The sequence below is a fragment of the Scardinius erythrophthalmus genome (genome assembly GCF_964197995.2).
Source record: "Scardinius erythrophthalmus genome assembly, chromosome: 21".
Classification (NCBI taxonomy): Eukaryota; Metazoa; Chordata; class Actinopteri; order Cypriniformes; family Leuciscidae; genus Scardinius; species Scardinius erythrophthalmus.
Window position 1 is genome coordinate 15,828,329 of NC_138241.1, and position 12,355 is coordinate 15,840,683.

At 35.9% G+C, this 12,355-nt stretch overlaps 1 protein-coding gene across 1 annotated transcript in view; it reads left to right on the forward strand.

Annotated features, from left to right (window-relative positions):
- The window catches only part of kcnh5b (potassium voltage-gated channel, subfamily H (eag-related), member 5b), a gene marked incomplete at its 5' end in the record, with an annotated part of 45,938 nt that overhangs the window by 13,727 nt on the left and 19,856 nt on the right, over window positions 1-12,355 (forward strand). Inside the window, one exon of the mRNA XM_081351967.1 lies at window positions 3,046-3,475. Coding sequence (XP_081208093.1) covers window positions 3,046-3,475 — 430 coding nt within the window. The remainder of the gene's footprint in view (window positions 1-3,045; window positions 3,476-12,355) is intronic.

The following is a 12,355-nucleotide window of genomic DNA, read 5'->3' on the forward strand; positions in this document are numbered from 1 at the left end:
AGAGAGCTGCTCACTGTACCAGAAACCTTCTGAGGAAGCCTTTATATCATATATATATATTACTATATACACATAATATCACTATATTATATTATAGTGTGGACCCTATAATCTACTGTTCCTGCGGAGTCCTCTGCACCTGTAGAATTAGTAGAAATGTCATGCCCCAGTTAAATTGGACTAGCCCAAAAGCATCTACTGTCTATTATATATCAAACACACATAATTGAATTCTGTACACTTTGTAGAGTTTTATTTTTCTTCCTCAAGTCCACTTAATCAAGGTTTCTTGTGCCAAAAAAATAATTAACATAAATTTCGTAATTAGCCGCCTTATGCATCTAGTCCACTGTAGTGAATACATCTTTAAAACCATTTTTAACCAGCAAGGGTGTGATTATCACCATGGGTGATTGATTATATTGACCCATTACCATAATTCTGTATGACTGCCCAGTTTATTTGTCATTGCATTTTTCATTTATGTCAACAAATTCGATATGGCTTAAGAAAGTGCCGTTGATTCCAATAAAGAACCTTTATTTTAAGAGTATAATGTGTATCTGAATGAGGGTTTAAAATCCCTTACTGTTGCATAGTGCATCTTGACTAGTTCAGGTCCACTCTTCACCATTTGCCTTGATAACAGAACTCAGTTCTGTGTCTGAATTGAACACAGCATTGCGTGTTGTCTCTGATAAATAGCTCTGATAAACACCTCAAAGAAAATACACAGTTATTCCAGGACAAGCTTTCAGTTAAATCCCATAGCGCTACATCTCCAAGTTATATTTCATGTGGATTTCTTATCACATGAAAGAGAATTTAATATTTAAGATTTTGGTGTAAGCATTATGTAATGCTCTGTTATTCTCATAAAGTTTATTCTCAGGCAGGCCAGCATCAGAGAAATAAACATGAGCAGCATACATGACTTCAGGCTTCAGTATCTCCGTTATTCATATCCATTTATGTGAAATCTTCATTTTTTTGTGATAACAAATGTTTATAGTTTCAGTGTCACTTTGCTAGTATTTGTCATTCCCTATTTATGAATCCTATTTTTTTTTTTTTTTTACAGTTGACTTTTGAAATAGGATTGGGGTTTCATAACAGCTTTGTTGTAGGCTATATCTTTACATATTTTGGTTTAGCTTTACAGTTTCGGTCTGAGTATAACCAGCTACATTGTTGGTCATGTCAACACAGAGTTGCTTGAATCTTTTACTGCATGTCTGTAACTGAATTTGCACTTTAAAAGAAGGGCTGTGCTTCAGTTGGTCACACCAGGCCAGGCTGGACTGAACTGCAATGTTTTTACGCAGGACTAAAGTGCTGCCAGACATCAAATTTTCAGAGGCCTTTTAATGTTGGACGATCATGTGTGAGAACAGAGCGTTCTCCTGCAAAGTGATTCTGATGTCCAACCACTTTCTCACCTTTTTCTGTCATCTTGGCTCAGCTCACCTGCTCCAAATTTAGAACAAACTGTTTGCAGAATTATATTTTGTGCAATTTGGACTGTAAAGAGTGTGTTCAGTGAACTGAAAAATATGAAAAGCACTCGTTGTTTCAGAATGTAGCGTCCAATTAACAATGCTGTGTGCCAAATAGTGTAAAATAACTCAGTGGTCGTTTAAGAGGCTTTGTAATAAATGACAATAAAGGAATGATTTAACCAGATAGACTGAACGTCAAATAGATTGTCCGTTTGTGTGCTGCATGTCATTAGAGTGAGATGATTGTTTAATTATGGGTTCATAAACAGGAACTGTGTTAGTATTTTCACCAAAAAAATGGGTTTAAGCCAGTTATTTACAGTATATAATTTGCTGTAGTGTGTCAGTAGGAAATATCCGGTTAAATTTTCTTTAGCCATCAATTATAATAATCCAGTGAGATTTTTGTATGCACAAGGAGTCTGACAACAGCTGGTATGCTCCACACGGAGATCTGATATTTCTGATAGGTTTCCTCAAGTGTCTTAGAGTTGTTGCCCCAGTTCTACTGGATTTAGTCTCTCTCTTCATGTTTCTTCATATAATCCCAGATGGACTCGATGATGGTGAAATCAGATCTCCGTGTGGAGCAGACCGGCTGTAGTCAGACTCCTTGTGCATACAAAAATCACACTAGATAACAAATTCATGTAAAACATTAATTTGTATCTTTTGTAAAATTTTCAACCCAATATTAAAGCAGTTCTAGTTGTACAAGAAACATTTTCAATGTAGCATTTACATATGACAAATATGCAGTAAAATATATGTAAAATACAGTACCAATACCAAAAATAGTTTATATTATAGTAAATTATATTACATAGTATGTTATGTTATGTAATGTTTAACAGTTTATTTTGAAAGTCCACTTTAGACATTCTACTAACTATAAGTAACTGTGCAACTGCATGTCAATCAGTCATTAGAGTATTTGTTGAGCGTCTGCTTAAAGGAGAACTCCGGTCAATTTTAACATTGAACTCATTTTTTTGTACATTTGGAGTGCTGTCAGTAGAACAGAGAACAACTACAAAAATCGGTGTTGCTTACACAGTGTTATCCTCTTTTTAAAATTTGCACCCTGTTTACTTCAATGGGGCAATATTTAAACCTGCTTTTAGCATCTTAACATCCTTGATGTGTCATTACAAGTGCACAGTCATGTGAGTGATTCCTTCGAGGTGAACGCGAGTCAATCTGACTGCAGTAGATGTGAAAGATAGGGATAAAAATGATGTTATTTCAGCCAGCGCAAATACCTGTATTTACATCCTGTTTTCGGTCGAAGTCCATAGTAATCGATTGTCGAGTTCACGCGCATTGGTTTAGTACCTATGATCACGCGCTTGAACTCGACAATCGATTACTATGGACTTCGACCGAAAACAGGATGTAAATAACAGGCTGTAGCATAACAGTCTACTAATACTCTGAGACTTAGTTGACATGGTTGCAAAGTTAGTAGAATGTCTAAAGTGGACTATTGAAATAAAGTGTTACCATATTATATTATAAACTATCTTTATTTTCTCTTTTTTTCCAGGGCATCAGCAGCTTGTTCAGTTCTCTGAAGGTAGTTCGACTGCTTCGATTGGGTCGTGTTGCGCGTAAACTGGACCACTATCTGGAGTATGGCGCAGCTGTGCTAGTTTTACTGGTCTGTGTGTTTGGATTGGTGGCCCACTGGCTTGCCTGCATATGGTACAGCATTGGAGATTATGAGGTCATTGACGAACAAACCAACACCATTAAGACTGACAGCTGGCTCTACCAATTAGCCATCAACATTGGATCCCCGTACCGGTTCAATGCCAGTGGGACTGGCCAATGGGAGGGCGGTCCTGGGAAAGACTCTCTGTATATAACGTCACTATATTTCACAATGACCAGCCTGACCACCATTGGCTTCGGAAACATTGCGCCAGCTACAGACGGAGAGAAGATCTTCTCTGTGGCCATGATGATGGTCGGATGTGAGTGATTTTCTTCTTTAACAAATCATCTTTTTCACAACAAAATGAGCAGGTGAGATAGATTGTCATTTTCACCTGATAAATCAGATCACCCGAAGTAAATATTAATATTACATTAGGTTAAACTGGGTCTCTTTTCTTGCTTCTTTTCTTTTTTTCTGTTTATTCTCTCCTCTGTCAGAGTTCATCTGACTAATCTCATCTGGCCCCTCTATCTTCCAGACAGCAGTCCTTTGCTTCTAGTTCATCTCCTTCAGAAATAACTCAGAGACAGTAATAGAGAGAGATGGGTGGAGAGAAGCACATATAACTGGCCAGAATGAAGGAATGAAGCCAGTCGTTGTTAATGTCCTTCTCCAGATATGTGTGTGCAGTGAGGAGTCACTCTGGATACTGTACAGATATGCAGTAATAATTATCAGCATGTGTGAGTGCTGAACCGCACAAACACACATATAGAAACCCCGCATGCACTGACTCTTGGGGGCATCATGCAACTGTGTTTTCTGTAGGCTTTTTAAATGTACAGTTTTTTTTAGCGTGCAAGAAAACCTAGGTTCAAATGGCAAAAACACACACCCTCGTAATCACCCGACACGAAGCGAGTGGTTGCCTCCATGGAGTGCATTCGAGTCGCACTCATACATGCACTTATACGTAAGGGATAATCCATGGCTAACTGTGCATTAAACTATTTGAATGCCCTCCGCAGGCATTCAAATCATTTAATGCACAGCTAGACATTGATTATCCCGCTTACACCATGGTCATTTGCCAGCATTAACAACTTAAAGATGTTATTGATGTTTGTGGTGCAGTATTTGACCGGAAGGGTTTAAATCAGACAAAGAGATAAAGTAGTGCGCAAGATTACATTTATTTGAATAAATTAATTAAAGCATTTATTTGAATTAAATTATTGAGAGAGAGAGAGAGAAATGCGTGTGTGAATTACCTGCATCTGTTCAGCATTTCTCTCAATGAAGCTGTGAGTTTAATTGTTTCAAAATAGCGTGTAACCCTCTAGTTTCTAAGAAATATAATGCAGCAATTCAGTTGCGAAGCTATTTTAATGTCGCAGGGCAGCATTGATAAGTTTCTGTGTTCCTGAATGTTTCTGTGTGTGCAGCGCAATCTCTGTGTGCGAGTGACGTGTGTGTGTTCAGTGAAAACAGAGCATTAATATAGAACGGTGATTAAACTGACTTGGAACTCCCAACAGCCAATCAAAATCGAGTATTCAGACTGGCCATATACATATTATTTTATTTAAAACTTTTTTTTTTACTTTTTTTTATTCATTTATTTTCACAATTAGATTTTTACTATTGTGATTTTTTTTTTAACCCTAAAACCCAATTTTGGACAAATGTGGGCAAAATAATTTTGATTTATTTTTAAAAAATACTTCCCTTGATCTGAGCGGTACAAGACTTGGCTACTTTTCCTAAGTTTGCCTCCTGAACACACAAAAAATTTTTGGACTCAATTCTACAATGTTAAGTGGGTGAAAAAAAAAATACTCCTTAATCTTGTATTTGGGTCAAAAATGGGCACCCATAGAAATGAATATGAAAAACTGTAATTTAGAGCATTCTTCTTGTTTTTTTGTAAAAATAAATAAATAGATCCAATACAATGCATATCTAACATACACACAAATGAAGGGCTGATCCTGTACAACATTCTCATCATGGCAAAAACTCACACTCATACACACACACACACAAACAATGCATTCAATGAGCCTATGACAGAGCTGGGCTTATATATTTATATATATATAAATATATATGAAAACTCACACATACAAAAACAAATAATTGAATGAGCCAATGTCTGACCATGATTTTTGGTATGATCCAATCATCCACCTGGCTCATCACCCTCTCTCTCTCTCTCTCTCTCTCTCTCTCACACACACACACACACACACACACACACACACACAAAAACAATGCATTCAATGAGCCTATGACAGAGCTTTTTTTTTTTTTTTTTTTTTTTACAAAAAAATATTTTATTAGTTATTTTATGTATGTTCTTACCTGTTTGGTACTAATTAGTTATTTAAATTTGATGTTTTGTGTTTGAAATACATGATAAATGATCTACTACTTTGTCTTTTCCTTATAGCATGGTCATATTTATCTAAGCATATTTTGGCATCTTTGTATAGTCTCACCTAACACAGATATATATTTTTTTAAATTACAATTTTAACTTGTGATAGTCAAAAACTTAAGAGGTCAAATTCATTTTATACAGTGGTTCATAGAGTTCAGCCTATATCGGCCTATATATGCAGCCATTAAGCACTATAGCCATCTAGTGGCTATTGATATTATTGTTTTTTTTGTTAATTTAATACCAAAATAAGACACCAGGTGACAGCAAAGTCACTTCATCTTTAGGTTTTAGCTCTAAGAACTTATTGGAATGATATTTTAATGTAGTTAAAAAAATATAAAAAATAAAACATAAAAATAAGCATAATTTACATAGAAAATATGGTACTTTTTGAAGTAAATAAATTCAAAAATACCCCCAAAATAAAAAAAAACACCATAAATGGATAGACAAAATATTATCGAAGACAGTGATATAACATTTATAATAATTAAAAAGTAGGATCACACCTGAGTCCTCTGTGCCCACATTTGTCCACAATTACAGGATTAAGGGCTATAAAGTGAATACGTTTTGAGGGTTAAAGGAGTTTATAGTTTTATTCAGCAAGGATTAAATTGATCAAAAGTAATATAAACCTTTTACAATTTATACAACATTTCTATTTCAAATAAATGCTTTTTTTTTGGACTTTCTAATCATCAAAAAAATCCTGAAAATAATGGATCATGGTTTCCACAAAATATTAAGCACAACAGTTATTTTTGAGCACCAAATCATCATATTAGAATGATTTCTGAAGGATCATGTGACTGAAGACTGGAGTAATGATGCTGAAAATTCAGCTTTACCATCAAAGCAATACATTACATTTTAAAATATAGAAAAATATAGAAAACAGTTATTTTAAATTGTAATAATATTTAAAGAAATTCTTTTTTACTGTATCTTTGATCGAATAAATGCAGCCTTGGTGAGCAGAAGAGACTTCTTTAAAACTTTTATTTAAAATTATATTTTATATTATATTATATTATATTATATTATATTATATTATATTATATTATATTATATTATATTATATTATATTATATTATATTATATTATATGCAGAAATATGATTACTTGGGCTTACAATGTGTTTTGCCTCCCATCTCTTCTCCACTCGTCGTCTTCGTTTCCTCTGCCTTTTTGTAAAAAAATCCCCCTCAGATCTAAGAGTCATACAGTATTTTCTTGCTTTTGACCTAGACAGCGGTTTCCCTGACCTGTAATATTCTCTAACAACATCACTTAGGTGGAGCAGTCATTTTAAAAGCTCATTACACTAATGGGGTCATTGTGAATCTTTAAGAGGATGGCCGAATGAGCTCTGTTAATGCTGGTTTGGTTTCTGACGCATGAAATGTAGGAACAGCAAGATACAACTTTCAGTGTGACGTGCTTATGGCCAAATACAAGCAAAGACTTGATGTCAGAATAATGTTAGAACAAGGGATTTCTCCCGTAATGACATTCTTGACGCCAGAGTAAGGCCATGTTAGGCCAGAAATGAGTATGTTTTGGGCTTAAGGCATTTTAAAAGGGCTCTGTTGATCTACTCATGATGATGTCAGAACACTTTGGTTTAATCAAGGGGAGATGATCACACACGCCCAATAAAAACAACAGCTCACAATTAATGGAGAGAATAATTGTAGTTAGCTGTTCTGATGACTCTTTGATAAGGCTCGTACACAGCGCAGAGCCCCATTCTCTCTTTCTCCGTCTGTAATTAACCGAACACATTGTTCTCATCTCCAGATCCTTCAGTCAAGATATTTTCTCTTTTGTTTTCATGTTTCGCTAAAGTTCCTAATCTCATGTCTTACTCTTTCTTTCTTCCTGTCTTGCCCACATCTCTGTCTGTCTCTGTGGTAGTGAGGTCCTATAAGGCCTCATTATGTGTGTTAGTTTGTACATGCTCCCCTGAGACTCTTCCTAATGCACCATCCGTGCCATTTGCTCTACAACTTTCTCTATTTTTGCCACAAAGTTACACCTGGATAAAAAGTTTAAAATCTCACTGGGTGATGTGTGAGGTGGAATATGGTTGTATTGTGCACAAAAATGTTAGATAAATCCCTCATGACATGATTAGTTTTTAATTAGGGCTGTGCAACGATTAATCGCATCCAAAATAAAAGTTTGTGTTTACGTAATATATGCGTGTACTGTGTAAAATTATTTTGTTTACATGTATATAAATACACACACACACATGCATGTATATATTTAAAAATTTATATATATATATATATATATATATATATATATATATATATATAAAATAGAAATTATATATAAATACTGTATATATACAGTATATACATGCAAATATTTCTTAAATATATACATTAATGTGTGTGTATTTATACATATACACGCACATATATTATGTAAACACAAACTTTTATTTTGGATACGCTTAATCGCGATTAATCTTTGCACAGCCCTATTTGGAATATTTTTATTTATGCCAAGCAGATTTTGATGATCACAAGTTCTCAGTCCTCATCTCTAACTGATGCTGAAGAACTGTGAGGAACTGTCACATCCAGTTAGGGCTGGAAAATATATCAAATATTCATGATATCTTGCAGGCGAGTTAAGCTGATGATTTTAATGCACGTTATATTGGCCAGTAAAGACTTATAATACTTTTTTCAGAGAGTGTTAAAGGTGGTATCAGTGATTTCAGGCCCAAAAATACACTCACCAAAACAATGCTCGTGCTCGTGCACGCGAAGTCAGAGCTGAAGAAGAAGCTGGCTCAAAACCTCACAACACCCTCCCCCTGTCGGTGATTGGTTGGAACACTATTTGTTTTGGTTTTGAGTGTTTGGCTAAAGTTAACCCTCTGATGGTCCGCGGGGTCTTTTTGACCCGCAAATGACTTTTGCTCAAATTAAAAAAAATGTTCCCTTTGTCCAAATGGTATGAAACCTTCTACGGCTCTTAACACTTTCTAGATCTACAAAAAAAAATAAATAAAGTGGAATGATATCTGTTTTTATGTTAGCGTGACAAAATTTGTGACACTCGAGGTCCTCGGGGTCTCTGGAGACCCCGCAATCAAAATAGACAAAATTCATCATCAAAATCAGAAACAACACAGAACACATCGACAGAAATGACAGAAATAAAGTGGCACACTTCCACCAATTCAAAAAGCATCCACAATGCTGAATTATTTTGCTCACAACAAGCGCACACACAAACACACACACACACACATGAGTATCGTATTGAACCGAACCGTGAATTTTGTTACACCCCTAAAGATAGTGGTAAGTGATAAATTACACTGGATAAAATAGCTCCACTTGTCTTGTACAAATGGTGTAATTTTGCAGCAGGTAGGCTAGAAAAAATATGTTTATGTTAGCTACCTGACTGACGGCAAATGCTGCTTGTAACAAACATTAGTGCAACTTTTTTTTCGAACAGACGAAATATGGTTACATATAATAATATGTTTTTTTTTGGGGGGGGGGGCCCTCCATGTCCATTTTGCTTGGGGCCCCCAAATTCCTTCAAACGGCCCTGTGCGGGGCTAATTAATTGTAGCCTAATATTGATTTGATAATAAAAGTAGCCTAATAATTGTAACAGACCTTATGTTTGATTGTGTATATGCACATTAATTCTGGATGTGCTGGCGCTCGTTCTATGTGTGCAATGCATTTTAACCTCGGGGCTAGTAGATAGGCAATTAAGGTCATGCATTGCGTACTTGGGGTGTCACGGTCTTCGGATTTTCCTCTCACATGTGTGTGAAAAGACGTTTAATAGCCTAAAGTAAAGAACAGTTCAGGCAGTTCTCGTTTATTGTTATCTTATTCATAAAGTGTTTAGGCGAACCCTGCACGAACGCTCAGTCACATAATCATCATTCAGATCACCGCAAGGGGGGCTTGAGATCATCTTAGAGGGGCTAAGCCCCCCCAAGCCCCCCCTTGACGCAGGGCCTGACAAATGTTCCTGTGTGTGTGTGTGTGTGTGTGTGTGTGTGTGTGTGTGTGTGTGTGTGTGTGTGTGTGTGTGTGTGTGTGTGTTTGTGCACATTTTTCAATGTGTCAGTGTCACCAATTTAGTTTTGTGGTGGTACTGCATTTTGGATGATTTTTTATTTGACACATTATAGCCTTACAAATGTTCCTGTGTGTGTGTGTGTGTGTGTGTGTGTGTGTGTGTGTGTGTGTGTGTGTGTGTGTGTGTGTGTGTGTGTGCGTGCACATTTTTCAATGTGTCAGTGTCACCAATTTATTTTTGTGGTGGTACTGCATTTAGGATGATTTTATTTGACACACTATAGCCTCACAAATGTTCCTGTGTGTGTATGCGTGTGTGTGTGTGTGTGTGTGTGTATGCGTGTGTGTGTTTTTGTGTGTGTGTGTGTACACATTTTTCAATGTGTCAGTGTCACCAATTTATTTTTGTGGTGGTACTGCATTTTGGATGATTTTATTTGACACACTATAGCCTTACAAATGTTCCTGTGTGTGTATGCGTGTGTGTGTGTATGCGCGTGTGTGTGTGTATGCGTGTGTGTGTGTGTATGCGTGTGTGTGTGTGTGTGCACATTTTTCAATGTGTCAGTGTCACCAATTTATTTTTGTGGTGGTACTGCATTTTGGATGATTTTATTTGACACACTATAGCCTTACAAATGTTCCTGTGTGTGTATGCGTGTGTGTGTGTGTGTGTGTGTGTGTGTGTGTGTGTGTGTGTGTGTGTGCACATTTTTCAATGTGTCAGTGTCACCAATTTATTTTTGTGGTGGTACTGCATTTTGGATGATTTTATTTGACACATTATAGCCTTACAAATGTTCCTGTGTGTATGTGCGTGTGTGTGTGTGTGTGTGTGTGTGTGTGTGTGTGTGTGTGTGTTTACATTTTCAATGAGTCAGTATCACCAATTTATTTTTGTGGTAGTACTGCATTTTGGATGATTTTATTTGACAAATTATAGCCTTACAAATGTTCCTGTGTGTGTGTGTGTGTGCGTGCGTGTGTGTGTGTGTGTGTGTGTGTGTGTGTGTGTGTGTGTGTGTGTGTGTATATTTTTCAATGTGTCAGTGTCACCAATTTATTTTTGTGGTGGTACTGCATTTTGGATGATTTTATTTTACAAATGATAAGAGAACAGTTTTTATAGTCACAAAAATGTATTCCTCTATGTGTGTGTGTGTGTGTGTGTCTTATTAACCCCCCCCCCCCCCCCCCCCGTCGTCGTCACGCAAGCCCACCTAAAAATTGTAAAAGCCACCCCAAGTAGTTTGTCCTGGAGCCGGGACTGACATTTGTAAGGCTATAATTTGTCAAATAAAATCATCCAAAATGCAGTACCACCACAAAAATAAATTGGTGATACTGACACATTGAAAATGTAACACACACACACACACACACACACACACACACACACACACACACACACACACACACACACACACACACACACACACACACACACACACACACACACAGGAACATTTGTAAGGCTATAATGTGTCAAATAAAATCATCCAAAATGCGGACCCACTACAAATATAAAGTGGTGTGGTGACACTGGCTCATCAACAATGTGTACTCACACACTCTCTTTCTCTTTATCTCTCAGACAGACACACACACACACACACACACACACACACACACACACACACACATACACACACACACACACACATACACACACACACACACACACACACACACACACAATTGAGTGTGTCTAGAATCTAGAATTAGATTAAAAATAAATGATTGAAATAAATGATAAAATCTTAAGACTCCAACATTTCTCTTTATAACATTTTGTTCAGGTTTGATTCTAATCATAATGTAACATTATTGAAAAACTGGGGGGTTTTTTGGTACAAAAAAATGCTAAACTTTGACAAAAATATTTTATTTTTGTTATAATTGTAATTTTATAACATTTAGATATGAATCCAACTGAATCCAACTTGTGAAAAGATATCTTTCAGGTAGTCTAATAGCAAATAGCATATACTGGAGCTCTATAGCCATCTAGTGGTTAAAATTATTATTTTTTATTTTAAAACTGCATTTTCCAAAAAATGGGCATAAATGTTACATTAAACCATTTAAAATCATCCATGTTATCCCCATGAATGAAAGTTAGAAATCTGGGTCTTTTATAAAGTGAATTTTACATCAAATGCTGTTTTTTTGTAAAAAGGCTATTTAAATATTTATTTATTTATAGAAATTTAAAAAATATCATAAATTCTCCAAAAACTGCACAAATGTTGAGTAAAAACATTAACAAACAGAATAAAATTACATTTGTAAAAAAAAAAAAACTATTATCTTGTTACAAAATTAAATGTTATTGTCTGGGGTCTCTAGAGACCCCAAAGGACTCGAGTGTAGACATAAAAAAAGACCATCAGAGGGTTAAACCATTTGTTTTTGTGTGCAGATCTCAGAGCCTAGGCTGCCTACAGAGACGCGTTTTTTGACGGCATGCTTATGGGGCGGGCAGCTAGCGGATCGTTAGGAAAGATTAGATGAATGTGATAAAAATATTTTTGGGCCTGAAATCACTGATACCACCTTTAAGATATGCTTTAATATTAGAGTTAGAGTTAAGTTCAGTTCAGTTCTGTGAGTCAGTTCAAACATTTTGTTTCACCTAACTGATTCATAACAATTGATTCAACGATCCTCTGCATAG